At 39.5% G+C, this 27,421-nt stretch overlaps 1 protein-coding gene across 3 annotated transcripts in view; it reads left to right on the top strand.

The window, feature by feature from the left end:
• Pkn (serine/threonine-protein kinase N) overlaps window positions 1-27,421 on the top strand; it is a 67,806-nt gene that overhangs the window by 24,826 nt on the left and 15,559 nt on the right. For all 3 annotated transcript variants that reach the window (XM_076429998.1, XM_076429997.1, XM_076429999.1), the window contains 3 exons: window positions 16,078-16,181; window positions 21,472-21,676; window positions 25,490-25,644. In XM_076429998.1, the coding sequence (XP_076286113.1) occupies window positions 16,078-16,181; window positions 21,472-21,676; window positions 25,490-25,644 (464 nt within the window). The remainder of the gene's footprint in view (window positions 1-16,077; window positions 16,182-21,471; window positions 21,677-25,489; window positions 25,645-27,421) is intronic.

Here is a 27,421-nt window from a genome sequence, read left to right as displayed (position 1 = left end):
ATTAAACGTCTCATAAACGTACCGAGCGATTCCGGCCGCCAATACGCAAAATCTGGAACACGGGACGCTCAAATCTGTTACATTGCTGTAAATCTTCCTCCCGTTTCTCTGGACACGGCGGAAACGTTAATCATACGAATCGCGACAATTTTAACAAATAATTTGAAGTGACTTTTTTACGAGGAGTGGCATGGTACCAATGTTTTTAATCTTTTCAGTTTATTAAGATCAGTAAAAGATCTATCTTCTGCTTCTTGCAATTGATTCGCTCAATTTTTATTTTTTTTTTGATTAGTTGGAAAACTTAGCATTTCCACAGAGATTTATATTAAATCTAAATACAATTTACTTAAATCATTGCATCTTTAAAATACAATTTCGAAGGTCTACTGAAGGGTTGGCGAATGTTCTCGATCGAGGATCTAATTCGAGGTTCAGGGCCGCGTCGCCCGTGTCCCACCGAAAAACCAGAGTAGATTCGGAGCGAGATATAGAGACGGTAGAGAGGAGAAAGTAGATTCCCGGTGTCTCGTCCTCGAAGAAGCGAATAACGAACGCCGCGCACGAGGGCTCCCGGCTTCACTTTCCAGTTGGCCGAGCCGTACGTGCGTGTAATACGCGTTCTTCCACCGCGAGGGACGGTGAAAACGCTTCTCCTCTCGCACGGACACAGACACGAAGCACACCGGTGTCCACAATACGATCAAAAGCGCGTTTACCGGAGTCGATCGGTCGAAGGATCGGTCCCGTTGCGAGCTAGCGCGAGTATCGGGCCCGAGGCGGTCCCAGCCTGGCCCGCTTCGACGCGGATCGAGATCGCGTTTCAACCCGAACCGAACCCACGCTTTCGCATTCCACGCTGTCGAGATATCGAACGGAGCCTCGGGGCCCTCTTCTACATCCTCCGAGTCCTTCTTCAGGGGCTACCTCGCTTCCATCTACGACCCTAAACGATAACCGCGCAACTTTCTTGCGGACCTAGACCTGCAAGGACAAGTAAAGAAACAACGAAAAATATCGAGGTCGAGTTCGGGACAAGGAAAAATCTGAAAAATTGTGAACATTGCTTTCAACAATAGGGTAAAGTGCAAGATATGAGTTACAAGATATAAGGTAGTGCCATAATAGGCGACTATACCATATTTGGGCACTTTTTTTTTTAATTTTTCGAGACTTTAACAATGGCTATCTGGCTGGGCACTATTGTAATATACTTCAGAAATTTTTTAATTGTTTGCGGGGGCGGCAGAGGCCGTCGACCGACCATTTTGATGACCACAGGCGCCCCCAGCTTAGAATCCGTGGCGAATGCAAGTCGTAAATCATTTCTCGACTCGATGAAACACAAAGGGCGAGGGTTCCACGTTCCAGAAGCCAGAAAGAGGGGAAAACGCGCCGCAACGGACCGTTACTACGACGAATGCACAGGTACACCCGGTGCCCTGGCCAGCATTATCATAATTTCGCGGTGCGGGATAAATGCAGGCGGCTTCGAGCGGAGTCCATGCGTGTCGCGAGATATCTCTGTTACCGGGGCACGGATCATTAAATTTCTAAAGTTTCCGCGGACTGTCCCAAGCTTCAGTCAATCATTGTGATTTAGGGGTGAACAATGGAAACAATAGGAATATGCTGTTTCCAACACCCGCCTATTGTCGAACAGATCATAATAGTTCACCGAAACACAGTTTGATCGACAGTAATTGATAAACCGTGATTGAAATTGCGTACTTAAGGCATTCACGATTCTAGGAACAGTCGTTGCAACAGTGGAGCATAAAAAAGAAAAAGTTAAATGTTTTCGAAATGATTTGACCTTGTTAATATTACTTTTCATTTGTTCGAGAGGGGAACTAAACTCATAAATATTATTTTGTTCTTGTATTCAGAATTCAGCTAATTAACCCCTTGTCGTACTTTGACGAGCCAGACTCGTGATGAAGGTTTTTAACAAAGTCTAACAGATATGAATGTTACTTCATTTGAGATGAATCAAAATTAGATTCGTTTGTAATCAATATTTAAGCATTAAAACAAATGTAGCCATACAAAAAATATACATTTCCTTTTGCCTTCTATGACATTTTTGTGCATAAAGACGTTCTAATCACTGTAATTGTAAAAGAAAAGCTACGGCAAGGGGTTGAAGTACCATTTGTTCCATTATCGGACACAGTCCAAACTGCGCAGATTAAAATCGACTGTTTTGCGACACACTGTAGGCAGTTTCGAGTACTATAAGTCCGAGAAACAAAGGTACATATTGACAATCGCAGGCAGTTTCGCTGATAAGAAGTTGCAAGCAGAGATACGGGCATTGTCACGTTGCGGAAGGTCAGGATGATTATTCAGCTTCGCCCCCATGTTACCAGTTCTTTAATTAAAACAACTGTGACTTTTAATATTGATCTGAGGAAACGTAGAACCGGATGTTGACTTTCGATGAAGAAAACCATCGGGCGCGTCGATGATTAGTCTCCACCGGAAGATAAGAATTGATCGATGCTCCGATAACCGTTTGAAAAGTCGTCCGTGTCGTGGCGATGAGTTTCCTGTATATCGTAAATGCTTGGAATTATGGTCGTCGATATCTCGATGACAAACGGGATAAATTAATGTAATGACTCTGCGCGATACTTGAGGACAAGTGCGATCGATAGCCTGTTAATTATTCGAAAGCGGAAAACGAACTTTGTTTCATCATTTCTTGGAATTCCGATGACAAAACAGGAGTGGATCCGTATACAAAGGAACCTAATCTCTATTTTATAGCAATCTTGTTTGCTGCTATAACTTTTACTGTTTTATTTATACAAATACGAATTCAAATGTGCCATTTATTCAGCAAACAAGCATTAGTTAATTCAGCGTATTAACCCTTTGCACTCAGAGCTATTTTAACTCGAAAATTAAGCATCTCTACCGATCTAGAATATTTCCATTCCCTTCGATTTTCTAAATTTTATGGATATGAAATTGGTATAATACCTCATACACAATACCTAAATGTTTAGTAATTTAGTAGATACAATATATTTAATAATGTAAACAATATTTTGAATAATGGTAGAGTAAATCCTCTATGGACGCAACAATTTCTATACGATAAATGCGACTAAAATATCTCGAAGAAATATCTAGAAGGACTACTAACGCGACGCGGAGAGTCGCAGTCGCCGGCACAATTCAAACGCCCGTGCGTCATCACAATGTAACAGCAATATTTAATCTTCATTATTTTTCATCATTTTTTTATGGAACTTTCACCAGCATATTCGTGGCATTTTTCTAATGCAAAATGATACCAAACACGATATAATTTCAACTGTATTTAGTGGTTTAATTGACGATGAGCGTTTCGGGCGCAAGGAAGGACAGCGTATGGGAAAGAAAAGCCTGCGCGTGGTCTCTCTTTAGTAAAGAATCTTTACACGCGCTGTCCTTCTGTACATTCAACTCGGCCCTTGGAGATAAAAAAAAAAATAGCTATCCTATACGATAGATGCGACCAAGTCCCCCCGAGGCTGTCGCGTCTATAAAGGATTTACAATTTTAAGAGTTAATAATTCCAAAGTGCTTGCTTCAATACCTGAGATATTTATAACTTGTGGATTAAATACCATAATTATTCACTTTTCTCAAATTAATTTTTCATCAACATATCAATTTGTTCGGAGCAAAGCGATTGTCACTGCGATAGATAATAACGGTGGTAGTCTATAATATAACCGGCGGCGACTTAATAAATTCGTAGAGCGCGCAGCCGGTCCTTGTCTCCCGATTAAAATCGAGAAATACCGGTACCGGGACGACCACGATTCCGTAAAACTTTTCTGGTTTACGGTCGCAGGCTTCTCTTTCTTTCCACGGCTGCTATCGTTGTTCCACGGCGTTCGTTTAAGTGGCCGGACCGCTTCTAGATACACGCAACGCGTTACATAAGTTGCGCACGCTTCGTCTGCGAATCGCCTCGACCGCGCGTTGGATTTCGAAAAATCTTCTGGAAAAAGATCCTGCCCTTGACAGGCCCTAAACTACGCATTTCAGAACTTTTTCCGATTTTTCTAAGGAAAATCCCAGCTACAAAAAATGAGAATTGACGCAAGGACGTTCACCCGCGCAACATTCTATTTTCGAACCAGGAATTCTTAATGTATGAAAGAAATTATCAGCCTTACGCTCGTGTTGAGTAACACCGGTGAAAATTTTACTGTCGCAGTTTAACTCCGGTCCTAATTAGAGCGATTATCCTAATTGAAGACTTTAGCGCTGTTCGGTCGACGTACAAAAGCTGCTAGGAGTTGCTGCAACGCGTAGACGAGACGCAGACGCAACTTCGTGCTTCCGTGAACTAGTTTACGGAAACCGAAAGTCAACGAAGTTTCTCTTCGGTGAAGATTTTGTTGTCGGAACCAGAGAGAATCTCTCTGGCTGGAGGGAACGAACGAAACTAGACTGGAGAGTTCGTGGAAAAATTCCTGCAAACATTTTTCATAACAGTTAATCGATTCTGTAGGTTTTCGTCCGACTTCTCTTTCGATCAAACGAGATCTGTTTTATGATTTAAAAAATATGATTATCGATATTTCCGTGCACTGTGATGCCACGTAACATCCAAAAATAGGAAAAACTTTATAAAAAGAATTAAACCGACCTCGTAAAAACGCACTAAAAAGTATGAAATAATTTCCATGTGAACATACATAGAAAAAAAGAAGCGAAACAACAAAAAAGGCACATGCACATCGAATCGAGTAACCCCCTCCTTTTCCGAAGTCGGTTAAAAAGCGAATTGAAGTCGCCTAACAAGGTAATTACAAGCTGAAAGAAGTAAAGCATGCATATCACGACTCGATAAAATGCTCTAGTCATAAAAGGAGAAATGTTCTCTGCACGGTTATCGCGTCCACTTAAAATTTTCTTCCACTCATTAAGTGGAAGAACAAATTGCCCTAACGTGACAGAGACGTCGTAAAATCCGCGGACTAATTGATCGGTGGGGGAAAAAAACGAGGAATTCCCCGCCTTTCACTCGAATTATTTAGTTTAAAATTGTGTATCCTGTTCGAAAATCATTATCTCGCGGATGATCGATTTCGCGATATCCGTGATTCAGGGGTTCGCGTATTCGCGGCACGCTCGTGTCGTCATCGCGCGCGACGCGAGTAAAAAATCGGTGATCGATAAGGTCTGAGTCACGAATTACAAAAGTGCCTCGTAACTCTGGCACGGTGCCGTTGACGCGTATCCTGCGAATTGCGAATTCGCGTTTATCCGAGGCGAAGGTGCGCAAAGTGCGAACCGATCAGGCTTCCGCGGCGATCGCGTTTTCACGCCCACGGTCGTCCAATGAGAGAAAACGACCCGTAGGAGCCGATACTATCTAAACGTTCTTATCACAACTCACCGTGCAAACTGTTTCCCCGCTCGCTGCTTGGTTTACAAGACCGCGAACCGCATTTTCCAGTAATCACAAGCTTATCGCAGAAATCGGTCGGCCCCACCGCGATTCCTATCGAATAATTCACGACCTGCATTCGATTTCTGCTGATCCGGCGCGATTTTGAAACGCACATTTTTCCGATCGCGTAATTCCCAGAGGTAGCCGATTGTTTAACGCGCTCACTGCCGTGTCACCCATATTTGGCCGACGTGGACTTATTTCTTCAGACTTGACAATTCATTTCTGCGATAATGCGCGGTCTGCGCGCTACATTTTAATTATCGTAAATCGTTAACCTACAGTGGCCCACAAAAGTGTTAGTATGCCCTTTAAAACGGAATAACTTTTGTATAATTGTACCAAACGACCTGATTCTTTATAATCAATTAGATTGTAAAATAAATTTTCCAAAAATTATAATTTACAAGGCTACATGCAAAAATATAAAAGGCATTCTTTTAAAACTTTTTTATTTGGGCCCTTGATGAAAAATTAAAATATTTTGTACATCTATGTTAGTTATACATCGATTGAGATCGATTGAGATACACGCGAGCTACAAACGGTTAAAAATTGTGAAAATCGTAGTTTTTCACGACCTTTGATCAGTTTCTGTTTAAAATCCACAAAATCGTTTTTTCAATATGTGTATAACTAACGCAGATCTACAAAACATATATTTTAAATTTTCATTGAGGGTCCAAATAAAAGAGTTCTAAAAAATCCCTTTTTCATTTTTGCATGTAACCGTGTAAATTATAACTTTTGGAAAATTCTTTTTCGCACATCATTTAGTAAACCGATGCTTCTAATTGCTTACAAAACATCAGGTCGTTTGGTACAATCAGAGTAGGGCAATAATCAACTAATATTTAAAAATGACCAATAGTCTTCTTGAACGTTACTCATAGCAAAATAGTCATTAGCCAAACTTTTTGATTAGTTAGTGATAACTAAATGACAAATAATTAGTCACAGCTCTAAGTAATCGTTAGCTATTGCTTATCAGTGGATTAGTCGTTGATGATCAGTTATCAGTCACTATTGTGCGATGAACATACCTTCATATTATTAATTAGTTATAAGTTATTATTAGTTATTAATAATAATAATAATAAAAAATTAGTTATTATTAGTTTAAGTTTTGACTAATGACTAGACTGCGGATTTTATGTATTTATGACAAAAATGGATACGTACAATTTAAATCAGTGGACATATTAAAAATATTTAAGGACATTAATCTATGTATCATTCTCAGAATAACAGAATAATTAAAAGAAGAATACAATTTTTATTTGGCTCCTGTGTCCTGCAATCAAAGCAACCTTTTTTTATTTTGCATAAAGATCCGCAGTCTACTAATGACTATTGTGCTCAGACTAACATTCAGAAAGACTATTAGTAATTTTTAAATATTAGTTGACTATTGCCCTACCCTGGGTACAATTATAAAAAAAGTTATTCTGTTTTAAAGAGCGTACGAACACTTTTTTGGCCCACTGTGTGTCCACACTGAAGCAAGAGGCGCCAAAAAATTGCTCGATGTTGATCCTTCAACAATAATTTCAATTGCGAATCAACAATATGAAAAAAGTGATCATTCAGGCTTGTAATTATTCGTGGAGTTTACTGTATTGTTTGTTCCGGCCCGCTGCAGTGGGTCGCATTACTGCATTGCGGAACTGAATGCGTTTGCACGATATAAAAATCGCCTAAGAATTCCAGAATAAAAAACACTATGGAATTCGATGTTCCCTAGAATTTATTTTTAATTTATCAGAATCATTCACGAGGAAAGTCATTTTTCAAGAAACACTAAAGTCCCAAAAATCCGGCTTTCGAGTCAGCATTCGTTCCGTTTCTAATTTTGCACAAAGTTTGGGCACAAAGTAGTTCCCAGAACGAAAATTTCTTTGCTCCCATCCAGCGGCTGTGGCACAATCGTTGTGCAACATTTACGCTAATTAATAGCGGATTGTGTCGCGGTTGCTGACGCGTTTGACGCAACCGATCGTTAACAGAAGGGTGGGGGGGGGGGGAATTAGCGTGCGGGAACGCCGCGATTTCAGTTCGCGCCGGCCGAAGAACCGAACTCTTCCTAGTCACGCTAATTATTTTAATCAGTCCCGTAATAAGGATGTTGCAGTCCCGGCTCTCGATCCCCGTTCACGGTGCGGCAACAATTATTTCTTATGTTGTATTAATGGCGGCCGCGCCGTAGGAAGTCTGGCCCATGAGGTTCCGGTCAGGAGCGCACCATGCCGTTCGAACACCCTAATCATCTTTCTTTCATCGAACCCTTCGTTCCTGAAAAAATAAGATCCAGTCAAAATATTCTTTGATCTTTATTTCTTTCGCGTCTACTTTATAAAAATAAATAGAGGTGTGCGGGAACGGGAACGATCTTCGGGATCGGGACGGGATCTTGAACTTTTCGAGTATTCCCGAAAATGTTCGGATTTCCCGGAGATTTTTCGGGATTTCTTAAAATGCTGTGATTCGAAAACGTGTCTTGTTTTCTTGACTATGACCATAATGTTAGATTTAGCTAAATAAAACGTCAAGTTATGGGAAAGTTATGAGTAGACTGCGGATTTTATGCATTTATGACAAAAATGGGTACGTACAATTTAAAGCAGTGAGCATTTTAAAAATATTTAAGGACATTAATATATTAGTTTCAGCTTAATAGGATAATTAACAGAACACAATTTTTATTTGGTTCCTGTGTCCAGCAATCAATGCAAATATTTTTTATTTTGCATAAAGATCCGCAGTCTAGTTACGAGAGAAATTTACGTTGTCTGTAGAGGATTTTGAAAGTATAGTTTGTAATAAATAACGATTAACATTATGTTTACCGTTTTTGCGATGGCAACTGTACGCGTGACTTCTCTTTACACGATATTTCGAAAAACGAAATTGTATAGATGACTCTTGTAGCATAGATTTTACCACGATAACATACAATTCTTTAATCCACTATACAATTATTAGCACAATCAATCAACGTGATACATAATGAATAGACTGCAGATTTTTTTAATGATGATTTACAATTTATTATTTCTTTCTTTACATTAGTCTCGTAAGTTTCTCGCGGATGCAATTTTTGAATCTCCCGTGGTCCCAAGATAGGACCCGAATTTTTCTCCATTAATGTGAGAAGAGAATTAGGCCCTGTTCCCAATGCGAATTGCATAATGCGGCCCTGGTTCCGGTCCGTAAGCCCCCGCGGCTGCATGAATCGCGCGAACACGCGGAAAAATCATGAATGGACGAGCGGCCGTAGTCACTGCCGTGCGTCCGGCGAAAGAGGAAACCATGTTACAGCCTATAGACAGCCGAGATTAGAATTTTTAATTTGTAGACGATCTACTCGCGGCGCCCTATAATTGCGACGCGGGCTCGCTCATTAATCTCACGGTTCGGCTAATCGCGAATCTTTCCTTCACACTGGCTGATCCGAATCGTTGCGAAATAAATTGTTGACGCCTGAAGATCTTATCGGTCGAAGTATTAAAAACATCCGAAGTTAGATTTCCTAAAATATATAACACAATAACTTGGATTTTATTAAAAATCCCCCTACTACTCGCCAGGAAACACTAATTATATTCTCAATAAATCTCGCCTACGCCTCGAGAACGAGTTAATTGCAGGGGAGAAATATAATAGTATACCAATAAATTAAAAATAATTTGAACAAAACACAATTCAGGTCTGAAGGGGTTAATCGAGGCAAAGCCGATCGCTATCGCGGAAGCGGATATTTTTATCTCGCGTCTGGCTCCGATAAAAAGCTCTTCGGCAGCTTGAGCACGAAGTTTCACGCGACCCGAGGGAATTACGTACACTCGATAAGACTTCGACGATGCGGACGGGTGCATCGTTTACGTTGCATTTCACGTTCGATATAAGGGTTGCGAGCGTTGCACACCCCGGGGGTCGTCAAACCCACGAAGACCAACCAGTCGAAAGCGAAAAGAGCGGCGTCGGTTCTTGAAACAGTCTGTTACTCTTTTTAAACGCTAGGATAATTCCATTGATTGTTTCGCGCGAGCGGAATCGCCGAGGAGGAGGAGGAGGAACAGAGAGGATTGGCAGAGTTTCACAGCCTGGAAACAAGGGAAGCCTTTGTAGCCGCCCCCTCGATGCCAGAAGCGGAATATAATGGGGCACGTGTTCTGCTGCTGCGCTAATGACATGGTTTCAAGGAGTCCCCCACATGCCGCCATTGTTCTCGCAATTTCTCCGCTAGCGAATTATACCCTCCCCACTTCCCTCGCATTCTTTTTGTTTCCTGTGTCATCCGATTCCTCCCTTCCGACGTTGTTTCTGCCCCTCTCGTCGTGGCCGCATCCTCCTTCCGGTTCGCTGGTTCCGGTGTCTCCGAGGACTCATCCGGTTCGCGTAATTCGCCTTTTGCCAGGCAATCACCGCGTCGCACACCCCTGTCGCTCCACGTAAACCCTCTCTTTAGTTAACCCGTTCAGCGCTGCAAGATTATCGTCGCTAGGCTGCGAATCTTTATGCAAACTGAAAAGTTTGCTACTCCGCTTCTCTTCATTGTTAGGATGTCTTACGAAATGCGAAATTTTCATAAAATGACTATTTTATTAAAACAACTTACTAGGGCTGTTACTCTCCTTCGAAGGTCGAACGTTTCGAAGCTTCTGAGGTGAGAATATATATTTTTGATAACTGTGTGGTTGTGTATTTATATTCTGTCAATAATTCTGTTAAATGTTTTATGAACTTGTTAAGCGCCAAGCCTGTCTTGCCTTTCTTTCTGTTTAGCCTGCGATATCCGGTTTCGCCTAATTTAATGTAACTCATTAAAATTTTGTTTGCAAAGTATTATTTCTTAAGTACATTCGTGATATGATCCCGAAATTTATTAATAGAATGCAATTTTTTTAAATTTAATTTAAAATTCACCGGTGACTGACATGGCGCTTAACGTGTTAGTATTTTTATTTATCAAAAATCGTGACATGGTATGAAACTCATAAGTTACAACTTCATACGTTTTGAAGACTTCGAAATTTCGTGCACTTCGAAGTATCCTTCGGTTCTTCGAAGAGTCGAAGCTTCGGAAAAGTAACAGCCCTGCAACTTACTTCTAAGCACTGTAACTTCGCTATTTTTGGGAGCTGTTGCGTCTACCATGGCTTAAATTATTCCCTGAACTCTAAATTAAAGGAAAATGATTTTTAAAAATCACAGGGTGGCATAACCCCCTTAAAACATCTTAGCACCGGCACTGAATTTTCCAATGGAAACGCAATTGTGCACCTATCGCGATCGGTTTGCGCGCAAGACTCTGACATGGCCGAATAAGGCGAAAGAGAGGCGAGAGCAGGACAGAGAAGAAAATAGGAGAGGATCATCTCGGGCATGGGAATGCATACGGGAACAAGATCGAGCTCGGGATCCAGGAGAATCCGAGCGTGCGGACAGGTTCCCCAGGAAACAAGGAAAAAGAACAACGGAAGGAAGAGCCGGTTGGCGAACGGAAAAGGATAATGACGCACAGAAAGGGAAGTAAATAAGAAGAGGACAATGAGGAGGATATCGCCTGCGGCTGAACGTCCCGCGGCAGCCATTAGGGGCTATTGAACGGCGCCAGATCGATTCTCTCGCTCGCGTACTCTTTGTTGAAACGCGCGAGGATTTTCTCAAATCTGGATTTCCCATACGAGTCGAAAAATTAAAAAAATAATGTAAAAAATGAACTACGACGTCCAGAAAAATAATTTTAAATTTCCAGATCGTGTGTATTTCATGATTTTTTATAAATATTTTTAAAGAACTGTTCAGGGTATACAGTTTAGAGGTATTACCACGTGTATTCGCTTGAAATATCCTCGCAAAAAAGTGAAGTGTGAAATTGTTCGCACTTCAATTACAGCCACGATTTAACACGCGTTATCGTCGTTTTTCCACGGGTAAATCCGACATCTGTCGATGATAAATCGTTCCGGCGAGGCCTTCACGGTTCACTCGGCTCGAAAGAAATTTTGTCGGCCAGGTACACCAGGAAATTCACGCGCTTTTCGCCATTGTTCGGCCCCGTAATCCTTTGAATGCCATTTAACCGACAGGCGTTTGCTCGCGCTCTCGAAACCGCATACGTACAGGGGAAATTTACGAATATCGTAGCACTGAAGGAATTTTGACAATGGTTCCTTACTTGTGCAAAGTCCAAAGTCCCGCCAAATAAAAATTCGACAGAAAACGGAGACATGAGAATTTGCATTTTATTATGAAACTTTGCTAGTAGGAAAACACCTTTATTCTTGAGCGACATCTATGTAGAATAGTTTATACTAACTTATACTACATTAATAACTACAAGCTGGATAAATTTCGTTCATATTATAATAAAAATGACCAATTAACGAACTTACCCCACTCCACCTTACATTAAATGGGAACAGCATGAAACAACACATTGAGAGCGCACATACTCTTCATTCGAATTAATAAGAACGTGGTAATTCACAGGGAGCAATTTAGACGATCAGTAGAAATTCCCGAACTTTCGCCTATGGATTCAGCGATCGCGGGAGATCGAGGGATCAACGAGCGGCCATTTCTGCGTATCGGTTACGCAGGAAATCCGTGTGCCACGCCATAATCTGCTCGGTGTGTGTCTAGCGCCCCGAGAGATCGCGAAAACCGAGGGGGGAAAATAAAACGGAGAAATAAACGCGAAAGACACACGAGGAGAAAAATGCTCGCTGGGTGTGTCCGGCCGCGTTAAAACAGGAGCCGCGCGTGTTTCGCAAGCGCCGCCGATATAATTACGTAAGTGGAATTGATTACTGTAATTGTTCGAGGTTCCGGCCCGCCCGGAAGCTGCACTTATAACTCCGACACTCGGTTTTCAGTAGGCTGCCGCGAGAGAGCCCCGCGATCTACTTTTCCCCGAGCCGGGGACTGTTGTTTATGCAAATCGAATATAACAGCGCGAGTCCGCTCCGAAGTTTAATCATCTGTTTAATCATCTACAGGAGGTTTTAAAAATGGTCCTTGAAGTGATTTGTAAATGTGGATATTATTCATTCAGATGGATCAATTACAAAAATTTATTTTTTGGAGATAGTCAAGATATGTCCTTTTCCACTTCTATACGCAATTATTTATTGGTAGAAAAGAATTGATCTAATTCGTGAAACTGCACAAATTTAAAAAAATTATTCAAAGTCGATTTTGTTAATTAACTTCAATTTTGAGTAGACCTGTACAACGCGGAATCTATTCCGATGTTATTCCCGGAACGATACTCGCTGAAAGATCGCTATAAATCCGCGACGATCCGGCATAATAAATCGAGGCGATTCACTCTGTATCGATTTAATATATTATTACACCGGCATCAGCTTTTTATGCAAATCCATGATTTCATAGTGTCTGACCTTAATTTACGCCCGCTTAATTACGCCGTAAAAGAGGAGCATTGGATCGCGCTCCAGGAACGTAGAATTTATGGGCGGCGATTACGTTGATATCGTGTTTCCATGCGCCTTTTTCCGATTTCCGTCGGCCGTTTATGTAAATCTCGTGTTGCTGTTAGCTACGGAGTGTCACCGTTTATTATCGACGGCATTTTCTCACCTGCTCGACGTGTAATTTCAACGAAAACGAGCATTCCGATATCCAACCGGCACTTCTACTTTTAATTATATCGAATTACCTTGTTGCTGTTGCGGTAGATAAAGTTACGAAAGGTAATTTCCCCACGTGCATTTTATTCACTTTGTGCGTTACAAAATGGTCTAGTCAGAAATATTAGCACCCCATATTTCGTTCGCGGAAAGAGGAAATTTCCAAACACGTAAAAACATTGTGACTTATTATGAATTGATTTAAGATTAATTGGCATTTAATGTACAGGGTGGTCAGGCTACGGCTTCAATTATGATGATATACAAATAATTTAAGGATCTAACGCTACCCTGAGATTTTAAAAAATCGGTTTTTTTATTTTCCTTTAATTTAGAGTTCAGGGGAATAATTTAAGCCATGGTAGATGCAACAGCTCCCAAAAATAGCGAAGTTACAGTGCTTAGAAGTTCGCGCACCTTTCCTTCTTTTGCGTTGATCTCGGAGAACTACATTTTTACAACTGGTGCAACAAATATCTCGGAAACTATACGTCCGATTTACCTCAAATTTGATACACATAATTCTAATAACATTATCTATCGCGAAGCATAGGACTTTTTTGATACGATATCCCAATTGTTTATTACAATCGTTTAAAGTTTGATTTTTCGACGGAGGAGTACTGCAGTATATACAACGGATAACTCGGCCATTTTTTAATATTTATTTTATGAAATTCACACAATATATCCTTTAATGTATGCCCTAACCATATATAATAATCAAATAATTGTCACATTCATAGTTTCGTAGAAAAAAATTCGTAAACTTTGATGTCATTTCGGCCGCCTCAGGGTGGCTTAACCCCTTAACATTAATTTAATATTGGAGGGGGGTAAAAAAGAAAGTGTACACTTTCGAAGGAATTCGATGGATAAAAATACTAGAAACACATTTATTGCCCGTGTGAAAGATAACGTTTCCTATTTCATTATTTTACCATTACCATTAACACAATCGTAGATTGTCGAGGTGTGCGATGATCCCGGGGCTAATTGATCGGTCGATTTTGCCCGCGGATTAACGTTGCGCAACGAGTTGTGCGCAGTTCGCGATTCTCAGTCAGTGGGACTATGGGACTATGGGGACTGTGGAACTCCACCATGCGTTGCGAGCCCGTGGCGAAAAGCGGCGATGGGAAATTCGCTGGTAACGGTGCGCCCGCGGAACAAAAGAGGATCGGTGTGTATTCTTTTCTATCCTCCCCTCCCTCGATCGAGGCGAGTATTGTACCTGGCGGCGCATTAAACACGTGGGAGTCTTTTGCGCCGCCGCTCTCTGCGATATCCCCAGTGGGTTACAGGAAGTGAGATTCGAGCACTTTACGATTTCACTATTGGACACTTGAAACTCGCGGATGTAACGAGACGCGCTTATACGAACTAACCGCCCACGCGGATCGAGGTTGCCTCGGATCTAAACAAAGATCCGTTGGATCCGCGCTAACCGGCGGGTTTCACCGATTGTTGCGCGCACCGCCAGCAAAAATGCGTTTCTTCTTTCCTCGGATTGTTAAAAATGAAAATTATGAAACTTTTTACACGGGTAGTGTGACTCACATCGGCACGCCTAATTTACCACGGTTTTATTAGCTCGCTTTCTTGTCTGTTTGTTTGTTTGTCTGTCTGTCTGTTCGGTACAAATTTTGCAATTGATTTTATATTAACTTCCCGATGAGCTAGAGACTCGAGATTTTAGACATAGCTCAGAACTGGATGGCATTGCAATATTTAATAAAAGAATTTTTTAAAAAGCCTATGCGTTTAGGAGATATAAACTATTAGTAAATTTAACCGTTACACCGCGTTCAGTGATCCCCACTCCACGCAACAGCGCTCCCTACTCCACTACGCGTTTAAAACGAAGAACGTGGGGCGCATGCAATAGATAATTTATGCATGAATAATTCACCTGTCACTAACAATTTTATTGCACAGCAAATGATATGAACTGTTGTGTGAATTTTCTCAACACTCCTTACTATTATCTTGCGCCCCACGTTTTTCGTTTCAAATCTTGCAAGTATTTTCATAGCTATTAAAAATTCACAATCACAAATTTTCAGGACTATCTGTATGGGGTTAGGAAAAATTATTTTATACTTATTAGTCCGTTTTTTAAAAATTTATTTTCATTTAAATTATTTTATACTTTGTAGTCCGTCTTAAAAACGTGGTATTATTTAAAAATATATTTTTATTTGCACCTCCGTGCAGTTTTAGAGGGTCAAATCACCCTAGGAGAGAACGTTGGTTTTTCGTTCTCGTGGAATATATCGAGAACAGTGAGGAATATCGAAAAAATGTTGACAATTGCAACACGAGACCGTGTAAAAATACTTCCTCGAAAACTGCGTTTCGAATCATCTCTAAATAAAGATCTATTGTCGCTGTAAATAAATAAATAAAATGTATAAAATAAATAAACTGCAAATACAAATAAAGAGATCTATTAAACACTGTGCTTAAAATTAAATTGCTAATTTAAAAAATCACAAAGGAAATGTAAAATTCTTTTGTAACAAAAACGAAACAGTAATATCTAATAACTAGACTGCGGATCTTTATGCATTTATGAAGAAATTGGTTGGGCGAAATATGAAAAATGTAATGTTGCATTTAACGTAACAAAATCGTTAAGGGATGAAATCAATTTTTATCACAATCATAGCAAAACATTTTTATTTTGAATAATATCCGCGGTCTAGTAAAATCTAAACAATAATTTAGCATATTCTCTGCATATTCCTTCAGAATTATAATGCTGTAATTTGCGTACGGAAAATTTATGCCATACGACAAAAATAATGAAATTCCGCTAATGTTTGACGTCCACAGAGATCGAGTAAGAGAGAGAGAAAGAGAATTTTTCCGTGAAACTCGTGCTTTCGTCGTTCAGACTCAGCCGGATCGTATCGAGAGGCGGCATTTTATTTTCAACGCCTATTTTCGTTTCAGACACGCCTCTGTCACCGATGGGGCCGTCGTCGCCGAGTCAGGAGGGTCTATTCACGGATCCTCGATTTTTATCCTTGGAGAAGCAGCTCAATATCGAACTCAAGGTAGACGTCGTTTACTAAGTAAAAAAGACCAACCGGAGAAAAGGAGAACAGACGAGAAGGAAAACCCGTAGCCAGTCTCTTCGAGTCCGAATTCAATCATATTCAAACAATACGTCAATTTAACCTTCGCATTACTTCAATTACTGTCCCTGTCGACCGACGCGCGGCGAATCGCGTTTGCAAATCGCTCGCATCAAAGTTGCAGAAACTGCAACCTTCAGCTTTGTCCCGTTATGTCATTCGAGAGTAATTGCTAGACCGGGGATTTCGTGCATTAGCAACGTTCGGTACGTCTCGCAATTAGTATAATTACTGGTGCCCCACCGTCCAAGCAGAAATTCAACGAACATTTTGTTCTTTTCGTAGTGTGTTGCTTGTTCGAGAAAGTCGGGTTTAAAAATTTGGCTCTTGGCTCGCCTGTCTGGCCATTGCTTGCTATTTCTACGTGCGTGTCGGGGTGTAGAGTGACGGTATCGTTTTACGATAACGCAAAATTAATCCAAATTGGACAGACGGTGGAGCAATTTAATTTTGTCGTTCTCTCTGTAATAAAAATTCGGACGAAAAATATTGTCCCTTCTCTTCACGGATTGCAATTCGGTTTTCGCTCTTTTTATTTTTAAAAATTTGTACTTTCTCTTGGCTATACAGGATGTCTCAGCTGAAGGAGGCCACCTAAATATCTCCTTTATTTTTAATGGCACAAAAAGAATATTTATGCCATAATTTAAATGGCATCGAAGGAGGAATATCATAGAAGAACAATTTGTTTTGTCCGGTTATTTTTTTAAAATTTTTTTCAAGTCGTCGTTATTTTATTATCGGGAAAACTTATTTTTCTTTATTCCATCTTATAGCGGCTGAAAAAATACATTTGAATATGCTTAAGTCATTAACAAGACGGAATAAAAAAAAGGTATGTTTTCCCGATAAAACATAACGAAGACCTTGAAAAAACTATGAAAAAAATGACCGGACAAAAGAAATTGTTCTACTATGATATTCCTCCTTCGATCCCATTTAAATTATGCCATAAATATATCTTTTGTGCCATTAAAAATGTATTTTACTGTATTTTAAAGTAAAGTAAGAATCTATGTATAAATTTTTAGCCATTTTCAAAATAATATATTCCCATAGAAAGAAATTTGTAGTAAATCGAAAATATTACAACCCGTAATTTCCAGTACTTCGTTCTTTAATTGGCAGAGCTCTGTATCACCAGCTGTTATTAGCAAATTAATAACTCGTTCGAAGGACAATCGGCTCTCTCCGCTTACATAATAATTGTCTTCGCGAGTTCAGAAGTCTGAGACGCGTATTAAACGGGCAACAATAAAGTCTTTTTTTCTCTCGTTACTTTCGCACAGCGTTTGCCCGAGGATGCACACAAAAGCAGAATTGCGTGAGCCTCCGGTTAATCGTTTATTCCACTTTCACGCAGTGATTTTTGTTAGGAGCTCCCGAGGACTTTCGATCGCGGCTCGTGCGAATCGTTCGAGAGAAACGGCGCGATTGCGCCAAGATCCACGGTCCGCTAATTACGTTTATTGTTTACGCATAAACGTGGAAGGCCGGTTATTATTTCACACCGATCGCCTCCATATGGGCAGCGTGTGTGTCGTAATGACGCGTGTAATGACGATCGCGCGAGCACCGTAACAATCCGTCTGCAATTCGCGAGCGATTAACCGAAGAAGACAGTAACAGAGAGTTCCACTCGAGCTCTCGTGAGTCAGCAGTGAATCGTCGGCAGCTTTTTTTCCACTAAAGATAGCTTCCACACATCGTCGCACGGCGATTTATACTAATCGGTGGACGCGACGAGCTTTGAACTTGCTTTTGTGGACTCGTTCGCGAGATCAATTCAGCCGAGTTCAATCCAATCGTGAATATTACTCTTCTCTTCCCCCTTTTCCCTTCTTCGTTCGCTCTTCTGCGACGTGCCCCTTTAAACTTCTTTTTTATACAGTTAGGAGCAAAACTGATCGCACACACTTTAAATTGGAATAACTTTTTTATGATCGGACCTAACGACTTCAATTTCTCTGTGAGGCTAGAAGAATTAGTGTAGTAAATCTCGTCTCAAAATTATTGTGAAAGGCAACAGCAAAAATTGATTTTTACGAATTTTTTTAGCTGGTCCAAAAACGAAAATTTGAAACATATACATATTCGGTCGACTTGTAGAAATTATATACGCTCCGAAAATTTCATTGAAATTGGTTAATTGGTTCACGAGTTATGAACGATCAAAAGTGGTCAAAGGTTCCGAACATTTTGAAAAATCGCAATTTTTACCACTTTTGATCGTTTATAACTCGTGAACCAATTAACCAATCTCAATGAAATTTTCGGAGCGTATATAATTTGTACGAGTTGACCAAACACATCTTTTAAATATTGGTTATTAGCCGAACTAAAAAGTTTATATAAAATTTACTATTGTTTTTCGCAATAACGACCAAATGCATTTTTTCAACATATATTTTAAATGTCATCCACTAAACTAATTCTTCTAGGCTTACAGAGAAATCGAAGTCGTTTGGTCCGTTTCATAAAAAAGTTATTCTTATTTAAAGTGTCTGCGATCAGTTTTGCTTCGGACTGATTTTAGCGTAGTACTTACATTTATTCAGTAATTATATTTACCATTCTTGATGCTCGCCTATGATTCACTGTTGACCGACCTTTCTATTGGAGTAATTTAACTAGAATTAACTACATGCAGTCTAGACACGTTAATTAAAAGCAAAATCATAAAAAGAAGCACCAGTGCGTCGCCTGCAATCATTTAATCATGCGTTGCTTAATGCAGCGTCACTTTAATTTTCTCATTACTTTGCCGCCTGCGACTACAAACATTCGCGGTGACGTTTGTGAAAAGCAAACATCGATTCCATTTAGAGAACTAGCGCGACGCAAACAGCAATTTTTAATGATCTTTACGGAATACTCTCTCGGTTTTTTTAATAACAATGACGCGCGTTTTTGACTTTTGACACCATAACAAAAAAAAAAAAACAACGATAAATAGAATGTCGATTTGTAATTCTTCTCGCATTTTTCTCTGAACACATTGACTCTTCTTTCTTGCGTTTATTCATTTCTTGCAGTTCAAGTAGAACATTTCGAGTAAATACAAGCCACTTAAACTCAATTATCTTGCTATCTCATTATCAACTATCTCTTGCCAATCAATTTTTCAACGTCTTCTTTCGCATGACTCTTTTTACAGAATACACATCCGCTGCGTAAAAAGAGATCCACGTGTAATCGGAGTTAATCGATGTACACTGAAGGTTTTCTTCGCCTCGAGAGCTGCAAATGTTGTTGCTCGTGTATGATTCTCGGTCCACGTAACCGGAAACGTGTCGACCAGCGAACTTTGACTCTGTTGACGGTGCGCGAGATTGAACCACGCTCTCGCATCAGCTCCCGAATGATCGATGAGCCTCGAACTATCGATTCTGGCACCGACCCAATCCGCGAATGTCAACGAATCCGAAATCCCGAAGCAGTGATCCGCCCCACGACAAAATCGTATCTTTGCGTCGTATTACGCGAGCCGTTTCAGACCGTAATAGGCTTAGCTATCGAGCTGGTGAATACCTACGATGTTTAGGAAACGCGTAGTCTCGCGTCAGCTCTCACAGGTGAAACAACGAAAATGCCGAAATTTTCGTGGAGAAAGGTGAATCGCGAAGATTAAAAAAAGAATCATTGCTCTTGGAACAGATTGACCAATGATACGCGACTTGTGACTCTGTTACACGATGATCCATCAGTTTATTAACTACGTTTGAAAATTAGTGATCACAGGAAAATTTAATTCGTAGAAGAATGGCAGTTTAGTTCGTTAACGTTTCAACTGGGTGATCTTCCAATCGTGATCCGTTACCGAGACGTCATGAAACGCAGGGAAAATTGAGATGGCAAACATTCTATCATACTCGACGTAATTACAATGTAGTTCATACGAATATGAGTATTACATACAATTAAGTGGAGGCGTTACAAAGGAACTATCTTTAAATAATAAAAGCACTGAAAAGTAAAATTACTAATTTGCGATACCCCTTAGAAATTAAAAGAGCAAACTACTAATCCTTTAAACAATAAAAGCACCTACACAAGCCTAATTTGCAACACACCATAAAAGCATCGAAAAGTAAAATTACTAATTTGCGATACCCCTTAGAAATTAAAAGAACAAACTACCAATCCTTTAAATAATAAATGCACTGAAAGGTAAAATTACTAACTTGCAATTCCCCTTAAAAATTAAAAGAACAAACTGTCAATGCTTTAAATAATAAAAGCACCGAAAAGTAAAACTACTAATTTGCAATTCCCCTTAAAAATTAGAAGAACGAACTACTAATCCTTTAAATAATACAAGCACCGAAAAGTAAAACTACTAATTTGCAATTCCCCTTAAAAATTAAAAGATCAAACTACCAACCCTTTAAATAATAAAAGCACCGAAAAGTAAAATTACTAATTTGCAATTCCCCTTAAAAATTAAAAGAGCAAACTACCAATCTTTTAAATAATAAAAGCACCGAAAAGTAAAACTACTAATTTGCAATTCCCCTTAAAAATTAGAAGAGCAAACTACCAACCCTCTTTAAATAATAAAAGCACCGAAAAGTAAAATTACTAATTTGCAATTCCCCTTAAAAATTAGAAGAGCAAACTACCAACCCTTTAAATAATAAAAGCACCGAAAAGTAAAATTACTAATTTGCAATCCCCTCTAAAATTAAAAAGAGCAAACTACCAATCCTTTAAATAATAAAAGCACCGAAAAGTAAAACTACTAATTTGCAATTCCCCTTAAAAATTAGAAGAGCAAACTACCAACCCTCTTTAAATAATAAAAGCACCGAAAAGTAAAATTACTAATTTGCAATTCCCCTTAAAAATTAAAAGAGCAAACTACCAACCCTTGCAACTAACTTGCAACGCCCCATAAAAGTTAAAACAATGCCTTCAGTCCATCTTAAATATCACACAGAATATCATACAGGAACAAATAAAAATACTTAACAATTTCCCACGAAAACAGCCGTGTGGAATTCGCAACAGTAAATAACTGACAGTGATCGTGAAGCGAAGGGATAAATAGATTCGCACGATGTATGAAACGAGTCATGATAATTTAATAAGTGGTTTTAAAATCATTGGTTGAAAGGGACTCGGTTTTTAGAAAGGGATTCCCGATCGTGTTCTCGTTTCCCAGTTCTGGTAATTTGTTGGTTAATACGTGTTCTCGTTGGCGTTAAAGGTGAAGCAGGGGGCGGAGAATATGATCCAGAGTTTAACTGGCGGCAGGGACAAGAAGTTGCTGCAGGACGCGCAGCAAATGCTGGACGATTCCCGTGCGAAAATCGAGTTCCTACGTATGCGGATAATGAAGGTGCGACAGGCTCGTCAGCAACAAGAACGCGGCGATGCTCCGCCACCGAACGGAGAAGCAACTAGCAATAAAGGTACGCTGTCTTCCTTGTTCCATGGTCCAATCTATGATTCATTATGCAACGCTGCCCTCCGCAACCTTTATGTTTCTTCTACGTCAATTTGCAATTTTATACTCGTTAGTTCAAAGATGAAATCTACAAACTGAACCTGGAAACCCAAAAGACAAGCCAGACTTGGTAAAATCTTTCTTTCACCTTTTAGAATCTTCGGAATTCTTTAATATGCTATTCACTTTCGGAAAATAAATTCTCTTAATAATTAGGGACGATTGAGTAGAAAGAATTGAATGAACTTTTCGAATACAATTCGGCATTTTAAGGTGAAATAGAGCCCAATTTTTTTATTCAAGCAATGATCTTTAATGAATTAGATATTTTCCCTTTTGTTCGACGATCTTTTGCCAAAAGGAACAAATAAGAAAATATTTTATCGATGAAAGTTCATCGCTTGAATAAAGATATTCCGTTTTATTTCACCTTAAAATACCGATATTACTTTCTTGCTAGCCCAATACATTTTTTCATCAATTTCCTTCACCTTTTATTATGCTAATCGATTTGGAAAATGACCGGCTCATTGAATAATTCTGTTTTGAAGGTCTACGATCACAGCAACCTTTTGCATAATACTTAATTAAACCCTGGCAGAGTAGGTGAATCAAACTGCAGCCATTTTCACTGAACAGCTCCAACCAGAGATTTATAAACCCAATTTAAACTTCCTCTGTTGAGTCTTCCAGTGGTGAACATATTTGTTCTTTAACATCGTTACCTGTGATCTACCTTTTGCATAATACTTAATTGAACCCTGGCAAACAAGGTGAATCCGACTGAAGCCATTACTGACTTAAAAGCCTCGGCGAAAGGTCACAAGCTTAGCTTCCTCCAGCAAATCTCTACAAACATGCATAGGTAAAACAGAGGAACCCCACTGGAAACACTAGAAAAATTCAAGAATACCATCATAATACTTTCAATCTAATCGAATTACTTCTTCAATGAAAAAATAGATTTCTATTCAACTTATGTTTTGTTTTCGCTGAGCGAAAAGAAGCGAGAAGAAGTCAGAAGTTCCAGAAACCGCATATGGAGCGACCGAGCAGTTAGTCACCTGCGGTACGCAATTAGTTGCAATTAAAATTCTGTCCCCCCCGTCCTCTTATCGATATTTCCTCCTGATAGGTCGTGATTCATACCACAAACGCGTTCGAGACCATTGCACGCTGCTAACTGCTGAAATATATTCCAGAGTCTGTCCATGAAATGTGATAGTAATTCGGTGGAAGTTACCGAAGGACGTTCGTAGAATGGTGGCTCTCCGTTCACAGCAAATTGTTTTGTCTTTTTTCTTCGTTCGCGGTATTGTAACTCCTTCGACGCGAATAATTTTCGGTTAACGAGGCCGGTTCAACGTTAGCGGAACGATAAAGGGAATTAAGTAATTATTCTCTGATCATCAGGATGTGTACTAATAAGGATCGCGGGGATTCAGGGGGCTATGTATTTTATTCGGGTGATTCTCGTAAAGTCACTGGCAGTTTTCAGTATTTTCCCGGTAGGGATGGGATCAAGTTCAATATGTACTCACGAATCCGAATCAATTTCAAGAACCAAGTTTCATTTCATAGGTTTCGATTGCTACTTGAAAGCAGAGGTGGGCATTATTTGGCGAAACAAATGTTTCAAATACTATTTAATATTTTAGGTTTCATTTTGCTTAAAGGAAATAGTATTTTAAATAAGATGTACAATTTCGAAAATAAAATATTTGTATTTGAACAATCTGAACCTGTGAAAATAAAATGTTTCTATTTCAACAATTTGATCCAGAAAATAAACTATTTCTGTTTCAACCATTTGATCCAGAAAATAAAATGTTTCTATTTCAAACAATCTGAACCACGAAATAAAATATTTTACTTTTTGCATCGTTGTAATACTCTGAGAAACCGCATGAACATACAGTCTATCTTATCGTTAAGGAACACTCATAAATCGATTGAATTCGAACCATTATTTTCGGCAATGATAATTAAAATTGAAATGGAAAATGTAAAGACAAAATACAAATATTTTCAATATTCTTCAAATAAAATACTGCTTTCAAATATTATTTTCACAAATTACTACTTGTGATAGAAATTATTTTATTTTCAAGAATTACTGCATTAAATAAAATATTTTATTTTCAAAGTTGTACACACACTTTAAAATGAATAGGATTATTTATTATTCACTATTTAAAATACCATTTTCCCTAGCTCCGCTTAAAAGCAATAATGTTTCAATATGATCAAAATGTTATAATTTATTTAAATTCTCCACTATTTTTATTAAAGACGTTTTAGACGTTTCCATAAATGGATTTTGATAAATGATCAACGCTCGATTTCTCGACAATAATCTCAAAAATAGACCGTATATTTCATTGATGTATTGCGCCAGGGTGTAAATAATTCAATCAGTAAATGGATCATGTGTTCTCTGCCAGTGTGGGCTATCGATCGATTGAAAATATATACACACACAGACCCGTATCACTTCAAAAATCCGCCATTATCCGTTCCACGTCGAATGCACGTCCTGCCACGATTCGGAGGACACCGGCAGTCTCGCATGACGTAAAATCAATCTCGCTTTCGGTCTCGACATCACCAGATCGCTGGTCGTATTTCAGTGCGCCGCCATTCGTGGACAAATCCTCTTCTATCTCTATGTGCTTTCGATCCATCTTCGCGAGGACCAGTTCAGACGATCATGGACCGACACTCTTGTGTAAGAACTGCATCACCCTGTACATCCTTGTAATACAATCATTCAATTCATTAAATTCATTTTCGAATGGGTGAAGTGAATCTCCTTTTTATCATTTTTCTCAACGAACAAACAACTAGCACAATTTTGTAAAAGTATGAGACATGCAAATTTTGTAGACTCGCATCTTACCCCTCGTTCTCAGCCCTTAATTTTTTGCAGTGAACGAAGTGAAGTCCACTTTATAATTTTTCTCAACGAATAAACAACTAGCACAATTTTGTAAAAGTATGAAACATGCAAATTTTGTAAACTCGCATCTTACCCCTCGTTCTCAGCCCCCGAGTTTTTCAGTGAACGAAGTGAAGTCCACTTTATAATATTTCTCAACGAACAAACAACTAGCACAATTTTGTAAAAGGATAAAACATGCAAATTTTGTAGACTCGCATCTTACCCCTCGTTCTCAGCCCTTAATTTTTTGCAGTGAACGAAGTGAAGTCCACTTTATAATTTTTCTCAACGAACAAACAACTAGCACAATTTTATAAAAGTATGAAACATGCAAAGTAAACTCGCGTCTTACCCCTCGTTTTCAGCCCCTGAGTTTTTCAGTGAACGAAGTGAAGTCCTTTGTATAATCTTTATCAATGAACAAACAACGAGAACAATTTTGTAAAAGTATGAAACATGCAAATTTTGGAGACTCGCATCTTACCCCTCGTTTTCAGCCCTTAAGTTTTTCAGTGAACGAAGTGAAGTCCACTTTATAATCTTTCTCAACGAACAAACAACGAGCACAATGTTGTAAAAGTATGAAACATGCAAATTTTGGAGACTCGCATCTTACCCCTCGTTTTCAGCCCTTAAGTTTTTCAGTGAACGAATTGAAGTCCACTTTATAATTTTTCTCGATAAACAAGCAACAGGTTCAATATCAAGGAAACGTTCCCTCGTTGTTCAACCCCTGCAAAATCAAATTTCCTCGAACGCTGAGTAAACGAACGGCGTTTCCCCGTCGACTTAACAGAAGTATAGTATACAAGAGGGGATTGTGCGCTATGATTCCAGATAAATACGAGCCCAGCCTGGAGCTCGCGTTAGAGGAAAGGGTGGAGGAGCTGCGACACCGTTTGCGGATCGAAGCTGCGGTGGTGGAAGGAGCTAAGAACGTGATACGTCTGCTGCAAAGTGCCAAAGTCGCTGATAAGAAGGCGTTAACGGAGGTACGTATCATTTCCTGTTCAATACCCGCTTGACGAGATATAGGATACGAGCGACTGACGTTCCGATAATGAAAAGCTTTTGTGTTGTTCGTCCACCGATACGCGCCGTCAAAAGCGAACTATCGCCCAGCCGTTATTAACAGACGCGCATTCTTCGCCGCGATATTATTGGACAATGTATTCTAGACGGTCTTTCACGCCGGGGAAATTCCCTGTCGATGTTTTCTGTCCGTGGAATCTCGTTTGCGAGACGGGAACCTTCATAATACGCGATTCGCTCTGGTCTCGAGCGATGAAAAAAAGGAAACATTCGCGATGTATCTTCCGCCGTTGCGGCTCGAACAATTGATAAAAGAGCCAGCCGTAGGGATGAACAATCGATCCGATGATTGCGTAATATTGTATGAAAGTGGCTGTCGATTGCTTGTCGTTGCGTCACCTCGGTAAGTAACGCATTGTCCCTGTTCGTCTCTTCGAATCGATGGGATAGAATCCATAGCGTCTTGATTAAGGGGGTAGACTCCTCTTTCCAGGATTGCAAGGTTGCGCGATTCACCTTCGTATTTCTCGATAATGCAAACACGATTTTTTCCAGTAGTCAAAACGCTAGACAAAAGATCGATCTAGGGCGCTATCTGCCTCAAAAGTCCTATTTTCTCGTTTACGGGTCATAATTTGCATCACAGTCAAACCTGTTTTTATACGGTAGATAGGGACCGCAGAAAAAGATATTCTCAAACTTCATAAATAGTTTTGAATAAACTATTCAAAATAGTTAGAAGATATTTAGATGGCCTCCTTCAGCTGAGACACCCTGTATACTGAAGGATAAATGTATTTTGACTCATTATTTCATGTCATTTCATTGATTAGGCTACGAACTTCCTGAATGACCTGGTATAGCATAGACAGAGGCTTTTGGGATTCTCTCAAGAAAGACGATAAACGATACGCTTGGCAGGTACAAGCCCACAAATCTGTTTTTCATTTGCTGAAAGTTTGTCGCCTGCCTGGTGAGATCAGTGAATTCGGATTAATTCGCGTGTCGTTGTCCGCTTGTTGGAACACCTCTTAGTGCCCTGTCAATCCAATCTTTACCCGAGGAGGATTAGATCTATTGCTTGATACTTTTCTGCCCTCTGGTATGCTGACTGGAACTTTCTTTAGTGCAGATTTTGCACTCCGAATGATCATTAGCACGTTTTAGTCTCGGCTATTTACGCCAGCTGGCTACACGTAAAAGAGACTATTGACCGAACCTGACACTCGAAAACTTCGATCAGAGCCTCACAAAGTCACCATGGTTCCTCAAGTGCCTCTTCGAGTCACTGACGTTCAATCACACGGCCGATTATCCAAACGAAGTAGCAAAGATGCAGTCAGAAAACCATCACGAACATGTTGATAAAAGTTTCATAACAAAATGATCGTATGCATCATTTCATTGTCAACTTTTTTATCTGGGCCTGTAACGATAATTTAAAAAATGCGTTTTATAGATTTCGGTATCTTATATGCATACTAACAATTTCATCGAAATCGGTCGGCATTGCAACGAGCTACATACGTTTAAAGATGATCACGTAAAGGCGAAATGCCCTGGCAAGGCTGAAAATCTGCGACTTCCATCCTTAAGCTCTCATCTTTATACGTATGTAGCTCATTGCAATGTTGACCGATTTCGATGAACTTTTCAGTATGCATATAATATTTTGTATAAATTTTGTATAACTCCTACCAATTGCAATCGTAATAAATATTTGTTTACTTATTCTCT

The sequence above is a fragment of the Lasioglossum baleicum genome, chromosome 9 (genome assembly GCF_051020765.1).
Source record: "Lasioglossum baleicum chromosome 9, iyLasBale1, whole genome shotgun sequence".
NCBI classification, from domain to species: Eukaryota; Metazoa; Arthropoda; class Insecta; order Hymenoptera; family Halictidae; genus Lasioglossum; species Lasioglossum baleicum.
This window is presented reverse-complemented; position numbering and strand designations above follow the sequence as displayed.